The sequence below is a fragment of the Rattus rattus genome, chromosome 13, assembly GCF_011064425.1.
Source record: "Rattus rattus isolate New Zealand chromosome 13, Rrattus_CSIRO_v1, whole genome shotgun sequence".
Lineage (NCBI taxonomy): Eukaryota > Metazoa > Chordata > Mammalia > Rodentia > Muridae > Rattus > Rattus rattus.
The window spans coordinates 17,498,780-17,523,702 of record NC_046166.1 but is presented as its reverse complement, the minus strand read 5'-3'; the positions used below and the strand labels follow the sequence as shown (position 1 = coordinate 17,523,702).

The 24,923-nt window shown below is 38.2% G+C and overlaps 1 protein-coding gene across 1 annotated transcript in view; it reads left to right on the top strand.

Annotated features, from left to right (window-relative positions):
* Window positions 1-24,923, top strand: part of Nrg3 (neuregulin 3) — a 1,080,436-nt gene that overhangs the window by 448,649 nt on the left and 606,864 nt on the right. The window contains exon 3 of the mRNA XM_032919377.1: window positions 9,244-9,373. Within this exon, the coding sequence (XP_032775268.1) occupies window positions 9,244-9,373 (130 nt within the window). The remainder of the gene's footprint in view (window positions 1-9,243; window positions 9,374-24,923) is intronic.

The following is a 24,923-nucleotide window of genomic DNA, read 5'->3' as shown; positions in this document are numbered from 1 at the left end:
TGTGACGACCTGACCATGTTTGGGGAGGACTGTGGAAGGACTTTGGAACTTTGAGCTAGAAGAACCATTGGAATGTTAAGACCTCTGTTGGATGTTCTGTATGAGCTTGGAAGATAATGTTGAGAACAATACAGATGATGGCAGCCTGGCTTGTGAAATTTCTGAGGGGATGTTACTTACTGGCTTGCTCCCCCTGGCTTGCTCAGTTTTTGTCTTATAGAACCCAAGACTACCAGCCCAGGAACAGCACCACCCACAAGGGGGTGCTGTGTCTTCTCTTCTTGATCACTAGTTGAGAAAATGTCTTACAGCTGGGTCTTGTGGAACCATTTCTTCAACTGAAGCTCCTTTCTCTGTGATAACTTTAGCTTGTATCAAATCCAGCCAGTACAGTCATCAAGGGCACCTGATACTTGGAGTGCAGGATGAATGACAATCACCTTATGAGCCCACAAAAGCACTACCCAGGATCCACCTTAATTCCTTTTAATGCAGTAAGTCTGAGAAGGATCCCATGAGTTACTATGTCTAACACAGTAGCCTGCAGATTACTAATATAACGGTTTGAAATCACATAGGGTAGCAAAGTCCTAGAGAATAAGTAGAAGGAAGAATAGAAATAAAGTCCTGGACAGAGGGAAGCCATGTTATAAAGCATGTCATGGTGAGTTCACCAAGTGCAGAAGTAATCAGATAAGAACAATGAAACCTGAAGCCAAAGACAACAACTGTCAGGCTTCCAGGCTTCAATCATCAAATGTGAAGAGGATAAGCATTAAGATTAAAAAAGAAGAATGAAAAAAGAAAAGGATAAAAGAATAAAAGCAATCCAGTGTTATCCAAAGATGCCTGACCAATAATGATTCTCCCTATGCTTTGGAAGTAATTTGAAGACCAGTCTTTAGTAACCTAGAATTTAAATATAGGTTAAATGAGGCAGTGTTGGCAAAAATCAAAGAGCCGGACGGGAGCCAAAAATAAGCGGTAGCAGGGAAAAGCAGGTCATGAAGGTAGACACGGTGAAGAGATCAAAAGAAAATATAAAGTTAAGATTTATAACTTGCCAGGAACATAACGTGGGTTCTTTTCCAGTAACACAATCTGAAGAGCAGAGAATTTTTTTTTCTGAACAATAAATATAAAATGTAAGGGCTTCAACAACAATCACTATCACTGCCATCATGGTGGAAGCCATTTGTATAAATATGTAATGGTATATAGGTAGAAGGATAAATATTGACTTCCATGATAAATTATCCAATTAGAAATAAATTTTCTTTAGCAAACCTGCTATGCTTATTGTATGTTTATTTAATCTGAAACAGAGGAAGTTTTCTTTCTCTATCTTTCTGTCTCTCCTTCTGCCCCCCACTTATGTGGGTCTCCCCCTACCTTCTTCTTTCTTTCTTTGCTATTTTTTTTCATAGATTCTTCCAGTATAGCCCAAGCTTGGCCTCACATTCACAATCTACCTGCCTTAGCATCTAGAATCCTGGGAATACAGGTTTAAAAGTATATTTCTAGTTGGAATGTAGCAGGTTCACCATGCAAATTTTAAAGGGGGTCTCTCTACACTTGCTGTGAGAATTGGTGTCTTTAGGAAACATCAAGAGTCTTTATTCATCTCAGAAGTCCTATTACTCAAATGAACCTCAAAGTGTTTGGCCCAGCATTTTTGTTTTCCCTATACTAGCAAAGGGAACAATTGTCTGAACTCTGACCGTAGTGGGAAAAAAGCTGTCTTTGTCTCTTGCCAGCTGAGAAATAGTGTATTTTCCTTTCAAACAACACTGCATTAAATATTTCATAAATCAATCTCACACTAGTGTTTTTTCCTGGGTGCCAAGTAAGTGGAAGATTCAAGAGGGAATTTCAATATACTGAGCAGGTTTCTTCAAGGTACACAGCTACCCTGGAAGAGGTTGCCAGAGATAAAGCCCATATGCAAATCATTTCCCTCACCTGTGAGTTATTTTGAAAATTTTAAACCACTGGAACTATTCACTGAAAACTTAACTTTTCCTAGAAAACTGTCAAGTGATGAACTATCAGAGAGAAGAGGAAAACTTCTTTAAGACAGTGTCATTTGCCAAGCAGGAGTGTGAAGGATTTATCCAGTGTTCTCTGCCCCATCTCTTTCTTTCCTTAGGTGATCTTGCTAGAATTGTTCTTTCTCTGATGGTACAATCACACACTTTTCAGACAGAACTCCAGTACTAATCTTTTGGGATACCTTTAATAACAGATAGAGCCTGAAATAAGCCCTCCTTCCTTGACTGTCTACTGCAATTATTGTCTGCAATAGGCAATTTAACATTCTTGTTCCTACAACAGAAGCATGGCTTCCCATTGCGTATGTGGTATTGTGTTTGGAACATAGAAAACCTCCCTAAGTGACAGTCAAGTTCAATTCAGTACTTAAAGGGAAAGGAACCAGTTTCTTAGCCATTAATAAATTAACTTTCATTGCAAAATCTGCAGGGATTCCTGTCTTGAAGCCATACAGTTTTTTCCCATTTTGCCTTTAATGAATTAACTACCACTGCTTCCCATGGTGTGTGTAATTACTGTGGTGATTACTTACCATGTATGCTACGTGAAGGGGAAAGAAGACAAAAGTGAAAAACATATCGACGTCCTCTTTGTGACCTCTTTGGGGAGAAAGATCAAAACCCATAAAAATATGAAAATATTTAACTACATGGAGCAAGTTTGGAAGAGTGGTCCAGATAATTGCATGATCCCTGTGGGCAGGCACCTGACTTCTGTCCTTGACACCTTGGTGTTGTCCTTAAGCTTAGATGACCTTAACACCCTTGGAACGCTTACCCTTTCTCTGCCTTCATGACACTCTCTTAAAATCATTTCCAAATTATTGTTTTGTTTTGATGTCTGAACCTTTGTCTTCCCTCCTCTAGAAATGAACTTTTCTTTCCTTTTTGAAATTTGTTGTGCTTCAGCTAGATTTTAAGTTGTTTTATAATCTCTGGTTTTATAATATCTGTTATTGTTATTAAAAGTGAGTCTCCTGATGTTGCCCATGCTGGTCCTGAATTTTCAGTCTTCCTTCTTGCCTTAGCCTCCACAGAGCTGTGGTTTGGGACAACTGGTCTGTACCACCATGCCTGACTCCTGAGTTGTTTTCTAGGTGCTTCTCAAGACTGAACTTCTGAATATTTAATTGTCCAAATGTTTTATAAGAGATTGTTTTTTATTTGTTTATTTTATTTTAGGTGTGTGGGTGTATGCTTGCCTGTATCTATGAGTACTACCCTGTGACTGTTGCTGGGGAAGGTCAGAAAATGGTATTAGATACCTAGAACTGAAGTTACATGTAGCTCTTAGCCTCCATGTGTGTTTTCAGAACAAAGTACAGGTTTTCTGTGGGAGTAGCAAATGATTTGAACTACAGAGCCATATATCCAACCCTTAAGATGACAAAAATGCATTAATACTTTTCAGCATAAACATAAAAAATGTTCAAGCATAAAATATGCTTTAATCTACAACTATCTACTGTCTTCATTTTCTTGTGGAACCATCCATGAAATATCAGGGGTCAGAGAGCTGTAAACCTACTGTTCTCAGGAGCTCTTAGTCTTGTCATATGTAATATTCATGAAGGGATGGGAAGGGTCAGAGGGAAATCTAAGTCTCCATTGAGTATGACCCTAAAAAAAGAACCTTTAAAAAGAAAATGTAATTTCATGTTGGTATTGATATACCAACACTTTCAGCCATATAATAAAAGTCTATAAACAAATACAGCATCGATTTTTATTAAAATTACCAAATTATATGTTTCTAATAATACAGTTGATTAAGTACATGCCAAATTACACCATATACTTTATAGTCAGTTTCATTTATTGAATTGTCTTAATGGTACTGCAATTTTAAAAACTATAAATATGCCCCAAAAATATTGGCTAATTTTATAGGTGATATAGGTTGCTGATATAACCCAATGATTTAACTTCTTTGCCTTCATTTATCTTCTTAATCTCCATATAGTTAGCTGCTCCTCCTCTTCCTCTTCTTCTTCTCCTCCCTCTTTTTCTTCTTCCTCCTCTTTTTCCTCCTCCTCCTTTTTTCTTTTTCCTCCTCCTCTTCTCCTTCTCCTCCTCCTCTCCTTCTTCTTGTGTATTCTCACATTCACCTTGATTGCAACCTCCTCTCCTTCCCCTCCTTTCAGCACACCCTAAAACCTCTGCCCCTGTTTACCTTAAGAAAGAGAAGTCCTCCCAGTGATTATCAACTGAACAAAGCATAACAAACCAATACAATTAGGCATAAACTCTAATATCAAGTCTGGACTAGGCAAACCAGTAGAAAAGGGGTCTTGTGAGTAGGCAAAAGAGTCAGAGACACCACTACTTGCACTGTTAGTAGTCTAGTCCAAGCTAAAGAAGCATAGCATGTATACAGAGCAATTTACACAGACCCATTCAGGCGCCTTGGTCGATGCATCAGCCCCTGTGAACCTCTATTAGCCCTGCTTAGTAGATTCTGTGGACCATGATTTTCTAGTCTCTTTGGCCCCGCTGACTCCTACAATCTATCTTCTGCCTCTTCAGTCAGGTTTCCCAAGCTCTGCCTAATGTTGGGCTGTGGGTCTCTATATCTGCTCCCATCAGCTGCTCGAGAAAGAGTGCCCAGTATCCAGAAGCTGGGTGACTCAGAGACCTAAAGTAGAAGCAAACATGACTGAGGGGAAAAAAGTTTTGAGATGATTCCTATATGATATTCTGCTATGCTAAAGATAATAAGTGCCAAGGACTTACAGGACTGAAGTTAGATCTCATCCAGCATGCTACTTCATGGCACAGAGAACACATAATGAATTGTATAGGGTAGTTCATTTCATTTTATGTTTTATATAATGTCATTTATAATGATTTTATGATAAATATTAAACATGTATACACACATGTTTTAACTGGTGTTACCCACTATGCCTCCTATTTTTAGACCACATCTGATTATAAATTACAGAAAGCTTAACTAATGGTTACTTTAGCATTCTGTATGTTAACTTTTTTTTTCTGTCTTCCTGTGCTTTTTATTTATTTTTTTAATGTATGTGAGTACACTGTCACTGTCTTCAGACACAGCAGAAGAGGGCATCAGATCCCATTACAGATGGTTGTGAGCCACCATGTGGTTGCTGGGAATTGAACTCAGGACCTCTGGAAGAGCAGTCAGTGCCCTTAACTGCTGAGCCATCTCTCCAGCCTGTGTGTTACCTTTTTAACAACTGCTTAGATGGGTAGTTTTGAAGGTTATATAGCAGTCTGATTTTGTCATCTATCAATCTATATTTTTGACATGATTATTTTAAGAGAAAACCTTTACTTCACAAGACACATGTCTTAACCTCATGCCATGTCCTTTGTTTTGCAGTGATTAGTACGATGTGGATATTACATTGAAAAGAATGCTTTGGGAAATGCTCAAAATTTAAGTTCACTGGCAATTTCAGTTGATTTAATCATAGGAATATCATTTCCTGCACTCTGTCATGCTTCCTTACATAGAGCTTTACAAAATAACCATTATATTCATTTAGAATCCAGTTACAATTATTTTACATTAATTCTGTGATTTTTCTCCGTTGTGAGAATAGACGACTCCAGTATATGCTAAGGTGGCATTCCCCTCTTCTGATACCCAGGTCTTTTACAAGAGCCACTGCCTGGGGTCCCTGATTCTCTGTAATATGCTGACAGATGATTCCCACTGTGACAGCAATGTAGTTGGTGGAGGTGGATGGGAACCCCAGGAGACAGCAATTGTCAGATGGAAATTAATTGATTGTAATTGCTTTGCCATTGCATTGTACTCTGAATCTGTAGCTTGTTAAAATCACTGATTATAAAAATAAGGATCTTACTTCTTCTGCTGTAGGCTATATTAATGAAAAGCCGCTCTTAAAGAAGCCATCAGTGACTTTCAATCAATGGATAATAAGAAATTAAAGGAGAAATTAAGTAGCCAATCATGAATTAAGAGCATACCTCAGTAGTTGGAAAAGCCTTCTGCTTGGAGCTCCTGAATGTCAATTATTTCTCAGAGCAAGCAAGGTGAATGTCGTGTGCCTATGTAGCACATGCTGCCCTGAATAACATATTTTTGCAGGAAAGAAGATTTAGAAAAGAGACGGTATTTGTTTTGCAGACCCTTTATCTTCTCAGAAGTCTTAATAGAGTATTATCTTAATATAGAAAAGAAATGCCATTGTAACCAAAGAGGACAGGACATCAAAACCCTTTGTTTGTTTGTTTGTTTGTTTGTATATCATCTGTTTTTTATTTTTATTGGATATTTTATTTATTTACATTTCTAATGTCATCTATTTTCCCGATTTCTCCTCCAGAAATCCCCTATACCATTCCCCCTACTACCCCTGCTTCTATGAGGATGCTCTCCTACCCACCTACCCACCCACTCCTGTCTCCTTAATCTGGCATTCCCTTAGACTGGGGCATTGAGACATCCGAGTACCAAGGGCCTATCCTCCCATTGATGTCTGACAAGACTGTCCATGTGGCTGAAGCCATGGGTCCTTCCATGTGTACTCTTTGTTTGGTATTTTAGTCCCTGAAAGCTCTGGGGGGGGTGTGGTTGGTTGTTTTGCCTGTGGCATTGCAAAGTCATTCAGTTTCTTCAGTCTTTTTTCTAACTCCTCCATTGTTGACCCCATGTTCAATCCAAATATTGACTGGGAGCATCCACCTCTGTATTTGTCAGGCTCTGGTATCTCAGAAGACAGCTATATCAGGTTCCTGTAAGCAAGCACTTCTTGTCATCTGCAATAGTGACTGGCTTTGGTGTCTGTATATGAGATGGATCCCCAGGTGAAGCAGTTGCTGGATGGCCTTTCTTTCAGTCTGTGCTCCACATTTTTGTCTCCATATTGCCTCCCTTGAGTAGTTTGTTCCCCCTTCTGAGAAGGACTGAAGCAACTACATTTTGGTCTTCCTTCATCTTGAGCTTCATGTGGTCTGTGAATTGTACCTTGGGCATTCCAAGATTTGGGGCTAATAACCACTAATCAATGAGTATGTCAACAAGTATGTACCATGTGTGTTCTCTTGTGACTGGGTTATCTTACTTAGGATGATATTTTATGTTTTTAATTTATTTTTTCTTGTATTGGATATTTTTTTAGTTACATTTTAAATGTTATTCCTTTTCCCTGTTTCCTAGACATATGCCCCTATCCCATTCCCGTCCCCTTCTTCTATAAGGGTATTCCTCTCCCCATCCACCTCCCCTCCCCCCCCAACATTCCCCTACACTGAGGGGTCCAGCCTTGGCAGGACCAAGGGTTTCTCCTTCCATTGGTGCCCAACAAGGCCATCCTCTGCTACATATGCAACTGGAGCCATAGGTCAGTCCATGTATAGTCTTTGGGTAATGGTTTGGTCCCTGGGAGCAAGCTCTGGTTGGTTGGCATTGTTGTTTTATGTTCTTTATTGTCTTGTATAACTTATGAATGACAGCTGTGAAATTGTCATAGTGAAATATCTACCAGTATTCAAATATTACAAAACTATTCCACCTTGTGAAATTTTATGTATGTCTTCTTGTTCTTAGCATTATATTAACTATTTATATCATTGTAATGCGATCCTAGTGATTTTTTCTTTCACTTATAACATTAGATTGATTTGTGATAGTAGGGAGGTCTTATTTATTGAGTACTAATTCTAATTAGGCACCATCTAATCAGGTCACCAGGACATCAATGAATTATTGAGTGGTCTTGGGAATGAAAGCTGCAGGTGAAAACATTGTGAGGTACCCTATACCCATGAAAAGGAAATTTAACAATATTAAACTCTGAATAATTTATTAAATTTTTACTTTTAAATACATGTATTTTTCTTGACTATCACAGTAGAATTTCGCTTAGTACTTCAGTTACATAAAGCTCTGAAACTAGGAAAGATGCCTTGATGAGGCAGTGGAATAATCCTGTAGTTAGGATATATTTCTGGCTTGTTAATATTTGGGATACAAGTATGAACATGTAGCTTAATGAAAATGTGAATAACTATGATTTAAAAGTACGTGTTTAAAGAAACACTGAAATCCTATTTATATATGCCACTAACTATTTTCCAAGGTTATTCTTCACATGAGGCAATAATTCAGAATTTGGAGCATTTGGAGTTTAATTACATAATAAAATAAGAATGTAAAAGAATAACAGCTATTTGGGAATTAAAACTATAAGCAAAGCATGCACAAACTGACATGCACCTCCAAATAACTATCAGGTTATACACTGATCAAATGTTTAATATTATTTGGCAGGGATAATAGGCATGAATTGGTCATGTTGCTTCAATCCTCCATTCAGCAGATTGGATAAGATCAAAATAAATCAAAGGTGGCTGCATAGCATTTCACTTAGAACCACTGAGCTCTTGTTATATGTGCACAAGGGCTCTCCCTAGAGTGACTCCATTATTAAGATGCAGTGAGGAGGTATCATTAGCAGACTGGTCCAAGACACATATTGGATTCTGTCTGCATGTTCAAGCCCTGTAATGATGCACTGTTTATATCTCTTATGCACTCCTTCCTATATAATATAACTCATGCTCACCACTTTCGATGCAGAGGATAAGACAAATGTGATTCAATGGATGCCAGTGTCTCTTGCTTAGCGAATAATGGTGAGGAGAAAAAATATGAACAGATACTACTTCATTTTGTTTCCAATGCTGGGGTTTGAATACAGGACCGTGCCAAGCAAAGAGTGCTTTAGCTATTTCAAACTTTGGTTTCTGTCACTGCTGTTGTTTTGTTTTGTTTTTCAAGAAAGGACGATGCTAGACTGCTTAGCCCATCCTTACATTCTGTATGCTGCATGGGTTTTCCTTGAGTTCACTCTCTTCTACTTTTTCTCTATAAGGCGGGGCAGTAGAGATGTTCTTTATGCTGAGTTGCGAATTACTTTTGTGTTTTTTTTTTTGTTTTTTTTTTTTGCTAAATATGTTTCACCTGTAGTTTGTTGAATACTAGGATGCAGAGCCTGTCTAAATGGAGGGTTGACTATAAAACAACTTAACTCAGCTGTACATGTGTGTTTTATTGAGAAACGGTCCTGTGTCTCCGATCCCCATGGTTATTTCCTATGTATAATCCTGGATTCACAGTTAAGCTAATGATAGAAGTGGTATGTGTTAGAATTCATGTCAACGGCATCTCCCTCTTTTCTCTCCTCTTTAGATACTACAACATACTCCACTGAACGATCTGAGCACTTCAAACCCTGTCGAGACAAGGACCTGGCGTATTGTCTCAATGATGGTGAATGCTTTGTGATTGAGACCCTGACAGGATCCCATAAGCACTGTCGGTAAGCCCCTGCAGCAAATAGTTTAAAGTGTAGTCTCGTTGAGGACCCAAGGTGGAAGGCAGTAGTCTGCCCAACAGCACAGCATCTGAGCGTGTACAAGGCTGTTGTTGTAGTGGAGAAAGCGATTTGAGAGGAACAAGGCTCATATCTTGTTCTTGTTTGAGGAAGCAACCATAGGAATATGATAAAGGTGGTTATGTTTTGCCTAACAAGTCAAAGAAGATTTCCTTCATATCTGCCAAATTAATGGAGGTAATTATTCATTCTCTGAAGCTTGTGTTTATGGTTTGAGATCCATGTTTGTGCCGCAGCACTCAGATATAATCCTTTCCTCAGAGATAATCCTTTCTTGTAACTGTATGGACTTTGGTAAGAGACACACACTGTTCATCTTAGTGTTGGTGTTTAATGTGCATTTTATTATGATTCTGCCCACACTTATTAATTTCGTACTTTTTTTTTAAACACCTGCAATGAGGAACTGCTCTCCAGCAAGATGTTGTAAATGAAATGATCATCCTGCTGGAGCCTGAGTAGAGAAGCACTTAAGGAAAATTCCCAGTAGATTCAGGAAGGTGTTTAATTGGTTTTCAGAGACACCAGGTTATATAACTGCTAAAAATACAGGCAAAGGGAGACAAACAGTGCACTCCTAGACACTGCCACTTTAAGGCTCAACAGAAGAATCAAATTAGCATTCAAAAGATATTTCCCACCATGCTTTTATTTCCAGCACTACCCTGGTAATTTGTTTTTCCTTGCAATTGTACATGCTTCAGTGACCATATGTATCCACAGCCCTTCCTTCTCCTTTATTTACTCTTCTCATATGACACAGTTATTAAATTAATTATGCTGAATCATGAAGCATGGAAAATTGTGACTTTTTTCTCTCTATTGCTTTATAAAACTTTATTCCCATAGTTTATTAATGTGATTCAGAACAATGTGTCTTTTAGATGTCAGTTTAGACTATGGGAGCCAATCTGGCTTGATTCATGAACAACCATGAGTTCATAAGGAGGATGAGTACCTACTGCCGACAAATATATTGGTGTGAACGCATGGATCAATGGTAGTAGAAGGTCTCTTTCCTGTATCAGAGCAAAGAGAAAGCAGTGATTCTTCACCTAGGGCCCTCGGACACTCAGCTCCAATGTTGCTAGAGCCTTTTTAGTTGTATGTCCCCTACCTTATCTTCTAAAATTACCTTGATTATATAGTGTTCCTTTCCTTTGTAAGCTCTAGTTCCTAGTGGGGAATGAGGAGACATAGAATGGTTTCATCCCATACTTTTTCTGTATTTGTTATGCTCCTGAGAATGCTGGTTAATAGTATACAAGTGACTTTAATCTCTGTAAGGAAAATATATGGACTACTTTTCAGAGCCTGGTGTCTATCCAGTGTCTTTTAGTCACTCGGCCATGTGTTAGAGTTAACTTAGTCCACATGATGATGTCATGGTTTGGAAATTAGTGTTACGGTTGGTGCCATGGTTTGTCATAGGCAAGAAGCATAGTTCTCAGTGCACTGATATTGAAGAGATGGCTTTAAAGAGTCAGAGACTAGTAACTAGGTAAGTAGGTCATGATAGTTTCACCCTTTTGAATAGATCATTATCTCCCAAGAATGTGTCAAAGTCAATAAGAGAGGATTTGTTTCCTAAGGAGCAGGTTCTTATGAATAATAGCAAATCAACTTCTTTTCTGCCTCTCAACAATGGTCACGTGTGAACACTATCTATGGCCAATTCCCTTTTTGTTTCTTTACCATACTGTCATGCTGGCACTGATCCATGGGATAATGGCCCCATTTTGTTTGTGTCTCCTGTCAAGATAGTGATAGGCCAGTCACTCCCTTATTTTACAAGCTATTTAGTGCCATATATCTTGTTATAGTAATAGGAATAAAAAAAATTAGAGGCAATCAATTAAAACTGACTTCCTTGTCCACTAAAGAAGAGAAGAATTAAAAGAAACCACTAATGGACAATTTTCTTTGATGGTGTTTTACCACAAAGATGGATCCGATCTAATTCAACCAATCTATGTACTATGAGTCATCTGTTCTAAAACTGAGTATACAGAAAAGAACAGAATGATTCAAAGCTCGTTTAAACATATGGTCTTACTAATTCCTTAAGTTTATAAGTGTATTAGTCTTCGTTTAAAAACATTTCTTTAGAGATATTAATTATGCAAATTATTGGGGTTAATTGGGGTTATTTGCATTTGCATATGTGCATACATTATTAAACTGCCTTGTCAGTCTCCTAGGTAGACCTTATCCACTTCACCCTCCAACACTTTTTCTTGTTCCCAAATTTCTCTTCAGTTTTGCTTCCTATTCTTACACGTTTCCTGTTGCTGCTGTCCATTGTTTGATCCCATACTTCTGTGATGGATTAATTTTTAGTATTTCTAATGTCATGTATGGCAGACTACATAGATTGACAGCTGAAACCTGTTTTCGCCCAAGTAGGCAGATTAGAAGTCAGTGACTGAGGTGACATCGTGGTTGGTTTCCTTTGAGGCCTTTCGAGTCTGTGGGACATATTCTCCCTCTGCCTTATCATTGCATTTTCTTTGCCAGGGTTCATACTCCTTCTTCCATGGACACGAGTCAGTCATAGTAGATTGCACTTCACCCTGTGACTTTTTGTCAAAGTCAATTTGGTTTGGAAAATAGTGCTGGATTGCTTGCCCCACAGACTGAAGCCCTGGGAAGGCTGCCCCCTAGGCTGCCAGAAAAAAGCAAATGGATAAGCAAACATAATCCTTAAGAGAAAAAAAAAAAAACACTTCCACAAGTATGCTCACGCTCTCACCAATCTCATACAGAATAAGTGTGTTAATAGACACCTAGTCTATAAATCTCTTACTGGTTAGAATACGTCACATATCACATGTGCCTGCTATTCATCTCCCAAAATCTGCTATTAATCAGAGGCACACATTTTTTTTCTGCATTAGCCACACTTAAAATTTCAGAAGCAAGTATTAATAATATTCTATCTGTGTCATACTCTACTTAAGTCGCATTTCATTCAGTCTTCCCCCATTTAGTAAATGTTTAGTAAGCATTTTCTACCACCAAGACCCTATTGAATAAATACATTCAGAAATGAAATAAAAATCAAATGGCACTGCACTTTGTGATGTGTTTGCTGAAGGAGGATGCTTCATACTTAGAAAATATCAAAAATAATGCAAAGTACTTGAAGGCCTGACACTGGTAGCATCTTTAGGATGTGTTAGTTACTGGAAAATGTTTCAAGTAAAATCATTTCCTATTTGATGTGTTTGAAGAGCAATATAAATGTGTGTGTCTGTATCAACTTTCTAGTATGTTTTTCAGTTACAAAATACCATATAGATCAAATTCTCGGATCAATTATGATGATGTTTTCTTGACTTTTTAGAAGTTGCACCATGAGAACAAATGCCATCAACTCTCTTTCCATGTTGTTAGAAGCAACCTCACCCTGGCACAATCCTCTTTCCTTGAGAACAGTGACTAGTACCGAAGCATGCAGTAGACATTCAAAGTGTACTTCATCAAACAACACGTGTTTTTATTCAAAGCTTGGTGTGCTGACACATGACTGTAATCTCAGCACTCTAGAGGCAGACGCAGAAGGATCTCTAGGAATTCTAGGCCAAACTCGTCTACATAGCCAGTTCTAGCTCATCCAAGGCTACACAGTTAAAATCTGACTCAAAAGTGAACAAAAAAAGAAAAGTTATAGCAAATAGAAAAAGTGTTCAATAAGGAAAGATTGAGGAAAGTCATCATGATTATTCTTTTGAAATATTTCTTCTTATTTTTCAATTTTTATAAAGATTTCAGGGATGCATTGATTTATTAATTTTCATAAAATACATTTAGTAAGTGCTTAAAGAAATACTAAAATCCTAAAATAATTTCTCAGAAGAGCATAAATGTGAAACATGTGAATAAATAAATATGATTGATATTTTTTAAGTTGAGATGTATTATGAAGTCAAATATCATCCACACACTAATAAATGAGAAAAGCCCATGGTTTTTTGGATAATCTTATAAAACAAGAATGTAAGCCAGAAAAATATGAGGGACTGATTGCTCAATAAATGATTCTCAGGCAAACAAAATGCAGAAGCATATATTTTTCCTTACTTCATATATAAAAGATTATCAGTGATGACTGATGTTAATATAAAAGCAAGTAAGTGAAGCCTAAGGAAGATAAATAAGCTTGCATATTTATCCATGTCTGCAAGTAAATGGATGTTTTGGGCAAAAATAGAAATAATGGAAGAAAAAATTATGCGTAACATTGCCTTAGATCTGAACATTTGAAATAACCTTTTTAAATATCATATAAAAAACAACACCAAAACATATGAGAGAACTGACCAGCTAATGTTGCAAAATCTTGGTGACTTAGAGACATTGCATAGTATCCGAAGGATGAGATAAAATCAAATCCCATCGAGAGAGAAGACAGACATAGTACTTTCCTTAAGATGGATTCAGATAGTAAATGAATACATGAGAACCAGCCTGACCTCACAAGAGATGGAACTGATATTTTTTCCTTGGGAGGGGTACTCAGTGCTTGATTCTAGCTTAACCTATATTTAATTCTGTTTCTACATATTTGTCAAAATTTCTCAGAAGTGTACACATTGTTAAACATATATTTTTCACAAAACTTGTTTCTGTACATTCACAAATTACTATGTCTGAGACTGTAGCCTACAGAAATTAAGGTGGTGAATTATTTGGGGGAACATTCTTAAATAGTTTATTTGTAACTGTCAAAAGAAAGAAACAAGTAAGGTCAGAGTTTAAATGTGCGCATACATTTGAAAGTATCTGCTCAGTTAATGATGAATCCCCAAATACCTTAAGAGGATAAGAGTGTTCATTTTCTCATGCTGTATGTGAGAACTAGAATAGAAAATAAAACCAAACAAACGTTATTGTGTTCATCTAAAGCAGAATAGACAGGGGACGGTTTGTAATTATTTTCTTGTTAAAGCTGTATCTGTTTTCTAAGATCTCTGTATATTACATGTATTTACCTCATGTGACACTTGGCCTAAGATATTTCTGACTTTCCCATTAAGAGAAGCAGAGAGTATCCCTGCCTGTCTCTGCTCAGTCAGTGTCATTATATTTCACTATCGTTAGGCTGATAGCAGAAGTTTCAATTAGGAACTTTCAGATTAAACCAGTATCAGGTCTCTTTAAATGTACATGCTCCATCTTGTTAATAATGTACATGAATTCTTATATCATATTTTGAGAACCAAAGACGTGGATATAGTGACAGAAAGACATGTCTTAAAGGAAATGGAGAAGAGAACATAGAAAATGCCTCTCCAGAGATACCTTAAATTATTTTGAAGAGAAGTTCAGTATCCCAGGGTCTACTTATTTTCAGGCCATATCTAGAAAACATAACACTTGAGAAGTGGAATCTATGAACATTATATTAGTATGAAGGAGATAGCTGTTGTCACTAGCATTGCTAGTCATCTGAATGAGCATAATGTGTTCAAAAGGCAAATTAGCTTTCAAAGCCAGTGGCTTCTGAATTGAAGCTCATTAAATATTACAACTGTCTTCTCAGGGGTAGGGTGGTGGGAGTAGATTCTTCAAAGTGTGGAAACAATCACATTTGCCCTAGACTTGACCTAACATGATAATTTTGAAAATCTATTGATTTGAAGATGCGGGCATCATTGGAAATGAGGAAAGCCAGCAGCTCCTTCTCTAAGTGACACTGAAGGGTTGTTGGACTCCCACCGCAGAGAGGAGTGGCTCCAGGTGGGGGTGGGGACAGAAGACAGAAGCTGGAATGCAAAGTGGAGCCCTGGAGGCCTTGCTCCACATTGCTGGATCTCATTCTTCCCGAGGAGGCTTTGAAACCAAAGCTCCCAGTTTTGTGGCAATTGATTGAGAACAGTACGACAATATCTCTGTGCTCTAATATATAAAATTACAGGACTAGCCTGGTGAGATCTTGGCTCTGTTACTTTGTCGGTCCATTAGCTCTTCAGAATAGCGAGGCTCCTCTTTATCAAATGGTTCTCCAGTAAGTGCTCTGAGAGCAGCGGATTATGATTCCCTGTGGTTGAAGAAAGTCAGAGTAAAAGTGGGGTTCTGGCACACATCTCTGGAAGGTATCGACAAGGCAAGAGAGGTGAGAGGCTGACGTGCCTGAAAACTACACGCTCACCATAGATCCCTTGCAGAATGGGGTTAACAACAAGACGAAAACAGCTTTCACGTTCATCAAAGAAATGCCCATGAGCTCACATTTGCCATGGCCCACATATGATTTGTGTACTTTGCAGGTTCCATGAGCAGGGGCAGTTCTAGAACAGGTGAGCTACCGATTGCTCTTGATCAGAAGAAATGGGCTGAATTGTAATAGTTCGTCTCCGTGAATGGAGACTGTTAAGATAGGCTCACTAACTGAGAAATCAAACAAATGGGTATGATACCACAATTTCAGGACATGCATGTAGTCACTTGCCTCTTTATGTTTTCCCTCATTTGCTATGTCCATAGACTTAAATAGTTCACAAATGACAAGGGAAATGAATCTAGAAAGGAGTAAAGTAACATGGAGTTTAGTTATTTTTCGAACTCTCACAGCTCATTTCAATGCCTTCCTATGTAATTGTCAACTCTAGCTAACAAGAACTCCCACTTTCTTCTCCTTTTTTTTTTTTTTTTTTTTTTTTTTTTTTTTTTCAAAACAGATTCTTCATATAGCCTTGGCTGTCCTAGAACTGGTTCTGTAGACCAGGCTGGCCCCAAACTCATAAAGGTCTGCCTGCTGCTGCCTCCCAAGTGAGGGATCACAGGCATGTGCCACAACTACCCGGTCTAAGAACGTGTGCTTTTAAGTGTCATAATTATATGGGTTCTCTATTGTATCAATTTTTGACATACATTTGTTCTTTAAAATTTAGTTTCCTAGTGTGCATTAGAGTTTATGGGATGGCAGACAAATTTAAGTACTCAAAGGTAAGAGTTTAAGATTAAAGCTTCATACAACTTTCTACTGGCTGGGTGGCATTTTCAAAAGTTATTCAGTCAAGAAAGAGAGAGAGAGAGAGAGAGAGAGAGAGAGAGAGAGAGAGAGAGAGAGAGAGAGAGAAATATGCTTTGATTTCTTTTTCTTTTGCTCATAATGAGAAGCACCAATAACGTATTTGCATAAGTCCTGTGAAAGACGTTGTGTAGATGTCATCAGCCTTGTTTAATGGGAAGTCTTCAGTGTCGAACTGGAATGGGGGAGCTCAGGGACTTCCACGAACACTCTGAGTCCTTCGACTTCCTGTTACAGTTTTCACGCCTGAGGAACTTAGCAGTGTTCCATAATTTCTCCTGTTCATCCATTTCTTGACTCTCTCCAGTTCTCTTTGTACTGAATCTCTTAACTATTAGAGAAAAAGATGATTTATTTTCTTATTTAATCAATTTAACCTGCCATGATTCTATTATTAGCAGGAAGTGAATGTTGACTTTGCCATTCTGTGAAGCAGTGGAATGGCCTGTTGACTTATTTTATTTATCTATCTATCTATCTATTTATTTATTTATTTATTTATTTATTTTTGGCAGGAAAGGTAAACTTCAGTGTAAAGATGTATAGATTATAAAATAATGACACCACTCGTGGAAAATATGTAAGTCAATAAAATGAACTGTTTGCTTTCTGTATTCTTCTTCAAAATAGTTTTTTCTAAGGTTTGGTTATTTGTGTGCGTTAGTGTTTAAAATCCAAAGCGATGGAAATCCTATATGGTATAGCTATTTTTGAAACCTTGCAGAACAAACAAACCAGAAAATATTTGAAATGATGCATATTTCAATGTTGAATACAAATAGGTGATGGTCGGTATATGGGCATACTAGGTTACTGGGAGATGGTACTTTGCTTTTGAAAAGTCACTCTTTGTTATCTTTTATAAAGAGGTTACAAACTAAACTAGTCTTTAGGTAGATGACAAGCCTCCCCCCAACCTTATTTGTCAGACATCAAATGAGGGTGAACAGGACATTTTCTGACAGTGTCTTTGAAGTATCACTCACGTACATGAATGTAAACTAGAAAACGTAAAATGAAATGAAAGTACAGAGCATTGTTGCTGTGTGGTACGTAAAATGATCCAATCGATTTGGGGTCTGTCTCTAATGTCTGATGATAGTGCTGTTAATTAAAACACTCTTAAAATCAATGTAGTGCTGTTCCAGCCGATAGAGCCTGGAATTTACCTATCCCGTGACTTAATCAAATTTTACTTGTAGCAGAAGCCTGATGAATTCAAGAAGATCAGTGGTTTTTTTAAAAAATATTTTTATTTGATAATATATATATTTTTAAACTTTAGTCAATATTTTTTACAGTCTAATCTTCATTATCCCCCTCCTAGTCCAACCTCTGACTGTTCCTCAACCCATACCAAACCCTCCCCCAACCCTACCCCTGGTCTTCAAGAGGTTGTCCCCATCCCCCCAATCCCCACCCCCTTCACCACCAGACCTCCCCACTCCCTGGGGCCTCAAGGCTCTCAAGGTTTAGGTGCATCTTGTCTCACTGAGGCTTTAATTAGATGATGAATAAATGGCTCATGGCTTGAAAGCATGGACTGCTCTTACAGAGGGCCTCAGTTCAGGTGTCAACACCCATATCATATAACTCACAGCAACATGTAACTTCCGTTTCATGGATATCTGAGGACCCTGCCTTCCAGGTTTTGAATGTACCTGCACTCATATGGTTATACTTAAATAAATATATGTATATATGCAAAATAAAATGAATGTATAAAAATTACTCCTCTTTAGAGAAAGTAATTAAAATATAAAAAGATTCTTATGTCCTCGAAGATATGTAAAACCATTTCTCTTTGGTATTTTGTTTTGTTCTGTTCTGTTTTAATGATTTCCATAAGGACTTACTCATTGGAGTCAGCATCCACCTTTAACTAACAGAATGGCAAAGTCTTTATCCTCTCTGTGACTCAGATTTTTATCCGCTAACTTGCAGAAATGTTACTGCTTTATGGGATTGTTGTAAGGGTAGCATAGATTAAGCACCATGTGTTGGAAGTGAGTATAATAATACATACTCTGTCATCCTATTTGTTTGGTCCTATTTGCACAGCACTGAATTCATCTCTCGACATCTTTCTATATACTCAGAGCCTGTGTACACAGAAAACCTTGTTCTTAGAACTCACCTTGAGTCCCAGTATCAGATGTGAAGAAAACTGATGCCTGTCTATCATTTACAAGAACAGTAATGACTGGCAGTGTTTCAGGAGCACCTTTTCAAATCAAACATCATTGTTCAAACAGTAGACATGGCAGAATGGAGAAATTGGAGGCAGCCCTTTGTTAAGGGAATTCTCTCATTCCACAATTCTTGCAAAAATATGAAACAGGACAGTTTTCCCTCTCCACCACTCTGTGGGCCATTCTGCCTAAGGACCTGCAGATACATATTCCACAACTCCCAAACATGGGGATTGATGGGTAACTACTTCTCCTTGTAAGCTACTGGCTCCTAGGTAGATACTAGAAAACCTCCCTATGGAGATAAAGAATGTGAACTGATGTATGTCTTAGGTTAGAAATAGCGAGTATATCATAGATATCATCAGCATACACCAAAAATATCTGTCTTTTGGTCTCAACAGGCGAGTATGAACTCCAGTTTCTTTAGGCTTAACATTTCCACTAACCTGTCTTCTTTAAAATCCTGCTGATCCAGGAATTACCATCTCTTAACTGCTTGGAAAGGAATATCTAAACTCTCGCTAACATTAGAGCACCTCCATCCACATTTCATAACACCATCTGAGTAGCCATACATATAGTTATCCAAGACCCAAACTTACTTTGTTGTGTGTTTTTCTTGAGAAACAGACCAACTATGTAATCTACCGCACTTCAAACTTGCAATTGACTCTTGTTACTGCCTACCACATATCCATATCTGTTTCTTACTTAACTCTCAAACTTTTCTGACATAATAGTTATTTTTGGTAATACCTTCTATAAACTAAGTGGAAACCAATAGTATGTTATGTTAAAGATGATATACAATTATTACAATCAAAGGAAACTAGAATTTATAGGAAGTCAAGCCTATCATATGCCTATGTGTTCCTTTTAATTTAAATCCTGTCTACACACGCACACACACACACACACACACACACACACACACACAAACACACACACGCACACATACACACACACACATAGACACACACACGCACATACACACACACACACGCACATGTGTATACACAGAGCACAGTGTACGGTGCTTTTGCTGTATATTATGTGTGTTTCTGTAATATTCCTATGTGATTTGTATTTTATTTAATTACCTACTCATGATAAAGTCAGATCGGGGAAGATTGCTCAGCAGTTGATAGCACTGACTGCTCTTCCAGAGGATCCAGATTCAATTCCTAGTGCTTACCCAGTGCTAACGACCATCTGTAACTCTACTATACGGATTCCAAAATGCTCTTCTGACTTCTATGGACCTAAGGTAAACATGCAGATATACCTGTAGGAAAGCACCCATAACACACAAAATAAAAATAAATAAAAAAAAGTCTTAAAAACTGAAATTTTTGATAAAGACATCAGTCTTTTCTTTGATTTAAAAAGTTCAGAGTTAGTTTTTCATTTGGTTGGTTTCTGTTGGACCATGGCTATTCTAGGAGTTTTAAAAATACTAAGAAAAAAGCAAAACCAGCTCTGTAGGCCCACATATTTATATATGGTCCAAATACCATTAGTCAAAGAAAGCACTGAAGTTTTGTGGAGAACTGGACAGCAAGAGCCCTCTGTACAGATCTTGTGAGTTCAGAGCTCAGTCATCAACATAGTGTAATGTTAGCAGAGATGTTGGACAAATTTTCATAATGCCTGGAGAGCAAAGCCTGAACAGAGAACAGCAGAGATCTTTTCCAGAGTGGTCAATTTAGAAATTACTTCATTGAGAATATTTGTACATAAAAGCATATATCTAATTTTTAGCAAATAAAATCTTAAATGATCAGAAAATGAAGACCAAAACCAAAGTTTTAAAATGGTTGGAAAATGTCTTTATGCTTACACACACACACACACACACACACACACACACACACACACACACACACACACACACAGGAACACATTTGTAAGAGCTACCAGTCATAATAATTAATCCTCTTTTGTGTCCCTTCTCTTCCCCTCTAACAATAAATAAATAAATCTATGGTTATCTTATGCACTCTTTCCACCTTCTTGTTATTGCCTCTTAAGCCTATCCAGTGTTCCAGGATCACTAAATAGTGGCAGAAAAATAGTAACGAATGTTCTCAAAACAAAACAAAACAAAAAACCTCATTAAAAATGGATCTTGATGAGCCTTTTGTGTTCAATTTTGTGTGAAGGGTTCTGTGATATGGATTACAATATCAGATAACCATGCTCATCGAAGTCCTGGGAGCTTCCAAGATGAGGTAGCCGCTGAGTTTGCATTTGGCAGGATAAGAGCCATCTCTTTCTGATTCCAGAGTCTGCCTCTGCTTGCCAGCAAAGACATGGTTTGTTGAGCAGTTATTGGAGAAAATCCCCTTCAAATTGTAGGAAGGAAGAAAATTCAAACTTATTTAGATGCAGTTGAAAACAGCCACATAGCGTAAGTTCTTCATGAATCTAGTCATTTCTTCTTTGAATTATTTTCTCTCATATTCAAATAATTCTCAAGGACTGAACCAGGATAGAATCACTTATTCAATTTGCTCAAACTATTTTTATGTTGAATGAAAAGTATAGACAAGGTTGGGGACTTAGCTCAGTGATAGAGTGCTTGCCTAGCAAGCGCAAGGCCCTGGGTTCGGTCCCCAGCTCCGAAAAAAAAAAAAGTATAGAGAAGAGTCTCTTTTTGGACCAATTGTCATGATGACAAAATTATGAAATCATGAATATTTCATTTACCTGGCCTTGACAGATATTGTAAAACCTATTTCATAGTACATACAAAAAAGGGTTTTTAAATAATTACTTGGCATTGTAGATATAAGAAATATTGTTTTCAACTGTTGTTTTTCTCCCTAATTGCACAGATTCCTTAAAGGAGACATTCATCATTACCATTAACCAATACTACTTTATAGATTCTTATTGGTGTATTCAAATAAAACTGTCCTATATTTTCCTAACGAAACAGTACTTACATCCTGATACAGCCTGCTGTGAGCGGCAAACAGGGTGAAAGTCACATTTTGGCATGCATAGAAAAACACAAAGACTAGTACAAACCAGGAAAGAAGTCCATGAGATTCTGACAATGAGGCACTTTTCTAGTTTCAAAACGACTGTTTTCTCTCTTCAAATTCTAAAATGCAGTTATAACAGTGGAAGGAGAGATTATTTCCGTGAGAGCCTTCATTAAATAAATAAACCACAGGCCTTGGTGGGGATAGGCATGCTTGGAGATGAGAGGGAAGAACAAAGAAGATTGCCAGAGGTGAGCATGCCCTAAGTCTGGACAGCATGGGGTTCTCTGACAGCAGGTTGATCCCAATGACCCTTCACTCCTGAAGGGCAGAGATTCAATTAGGAACTCTGGGTGTTCAGCTCTCAGGCTCCAGAGAGCAAGGCTTGTATGCCAGTGGGTAGCCCCACTGCTGGAGGAAAGCATTCTCCAGCAGTTATAAAATAGAGGCTAATAATAGACAAGGGGAATAAGGAAGTACCAGCTTGGAAAGAATTGTCAGGAAGGATGAGCTGATGAAGCATAGACTTTAAATAAGGTCACAATGTTGCCACCATTGGGGTGTTCTTCTGGGCTAATTTAGAGACACAACCAGAGTCACACGCATGCCTTCCTCTCTTTGACAAGGTTTTATTTGCAGTGCATTCAAAGCTCTTTCTATTCTGCCTGGGTTAGCGTATGTGAAAGAAATAATGATTATTTTAATGATATTAAATAGGAGCTTTGATCTCACCCCACAGGCTAAGCAAAACATTCTCGGGATGGTTAAAATGATCCATTTGTGAATGCAACTCCTGTTTCTATACAGTGTTCCTGTTCGCCTACCTGATGCTCTCTCTCTCTCTCTCTCTCTCTCTCTCTCTCTCTCTCTCTCTCTCTAAGTCTCTGGCTTCTTCTTTGATGCTGGGACTTATTAGCTACCGAGTAAAGATGGTTTAAATGAATGAAATAAAATACGTTGAGCATGGAGAGGTTGCTCACTGGTTAACAGCACTAGCTGCTCCTCCAGAGGTCTGAGGTTTAATTTCTAGTACCCACGTGACAGTTCACAATGCGTAACTGCAGTTACAAGGGGACTGATGTCCTTCTCTGTCCTCCATGGGCACCGGTCATTCATATGGTTCATAGACATACATGTGTCAAAGCAACCATATACAGGAAACCTCAAAATGTATGAAAAGCTATTGAAAGAAAAATTATCCTATCAGTTCAGGAGCCGCCATGACCAAGTTCTCAGAACAAAGCAGATTTCTTTGCTCCGGAGGTACAGGGAGCAGGGAACACAAAGACAGAAGAGAGATGATGAGGAAGAAAGGAAGTAGAACAAGGGAGAGGAGGAGGTACTTGTTTCAGAATGGGACACAGGACTTCCTCTGGATAAAGAGACGGATGTGGCACATTGGAACATGGTGGCTTATAAAGGTAAATAGGGGAACCCCGTGCTTGGATGAGATGTCTAATTAGGTGAACGGAAGGACACCTTGGTTGCTGCTCTTCAATTCTTTGATAGCTGGACCTTGGTAGTCAGCCTTAGAGTGGAGGAAGTGATAAAATATAGACCTTGGGGTCTAGCTTTAGGAATGTAATCTAATCACTTTTTAATCAAAGCAGAGGGAAGAGATGAGAAGGGCAAGGCCTACCAGAGCCATATTGGCTGCATATACACTGACCAGAGTCCCTTCACCCATCTTTAATTTTTAGAGAGCAAAAGAGGGGATAAAAGCACTAATATTATCTACTATTTTATTCCTATTCAGCATTAAACACATGTTTAGGGCCTTTCTACAACATTGTAATATTACCTGTGTAATTCATTGTTTCTATTAATCATACAGAGAATATTCTGTCCCATTGGCCACAGGAAAGTGCCACATCACTGACAGTGGTCATCAGGTCACAAGACTGATGGCTAGTCTCGGGTCTGCTTGACTGTACATTCTGATTATGTAGTTTGTCAAACATATATTTTTGTAAAACTCACCAAAAGGGCTTGATAGTTGGTTCTGTGACTTAGGAACACTTGCTCTTGCAAAGGACACTAGTTTGACTCCCAGTACCTACACTGGGTGGCTCACAGTCACCTGCAGCTTGTCTCCAGAGAATCTCATATCCATTTTGGACTCCAGATGCAAGGAATGTATTTGTGATGTAGAGTGATGAGTCTTCCCTGGAGAGATACACAATACACATGTCTACTCACCCGAGAGAGAGAGTCTACCACAGCCAAAAATATGGGTAACATTGAAGTCCAACTTGGGGAACCACTGAGTTTTAATGAGGTTACTTACAGTAATACAAGTGAGGGGTTACTTGTGGAAGTAAAACTGTCTCAAAGACAGCTGTATCACCAAGGCCCGCCCCTTGTGTGGGGAAAAGCTCACAGAAGCCTGCTTGCAGTTCAGTAGGTTAGTGAGTGACCTTCTGAAGGGACTCTGTTGGTCTTACCTCTTCAGGTAGCAGGACTGGTTTCTGCTTCTTCCAGGCAGCTGTATGGACTCAGAGTCTTCCTTCTATTTTGGCTTGACTAAGGGTCTTCTCTTCAGCTTGACTCTTTTTTCTTTTCTGTCTTTCTTTGCAACTTGGTTTTTGTGAGAGTGACTCTCAACAGTCTATACTGTTTACTCTGAGAAGTAGACTCCTAATGAATCTAGTCAGTTTCAGGGACTTCCTGAAGCTATTTTGAGTTGCTTATCTTAAAGAGCTTCCTTGCTGGATGGAATCCTTAAATTTCCTAGGATATGCTACACAGCAGATACACAAGTAGAGAGACAAACACTCAAAAATATACATGACCTGTGATTAATTACATATGTATTATAAAGTTCATCATAGGTCATGGCTATGTACATAAGAGCCCAGGGTCTTCTTCAAGCTCTGAATGTTCTAATTATGTTATGACCCATGTATCACATTTTGATAGTTTCACTATTGAGAATTTCATGGGAAACAATCAATGAACCAAATGGCCCCCAGTCTTTAACAAGTAGATGGACCATGTATCTGTATGAGGTTTCAATGCAAGTGCACATTCACAGATACTAGTTCTGGGATGGCACCCGAAATACTGCAATTTTAAGGTTCTAGGTGATATCTATTTTGTCTTGAATGAAGCCTACTGTCCATAGTGGAACTGTGAAGGCTCAGTACCAAATTGGTACTGAGCACACAATGGGACCATGATCCCATGCAGAAGTCTGAGTATTTATTCTATTGCCATATATCTGAAGCTGAATAATTATTCTCAAATGATCCTTT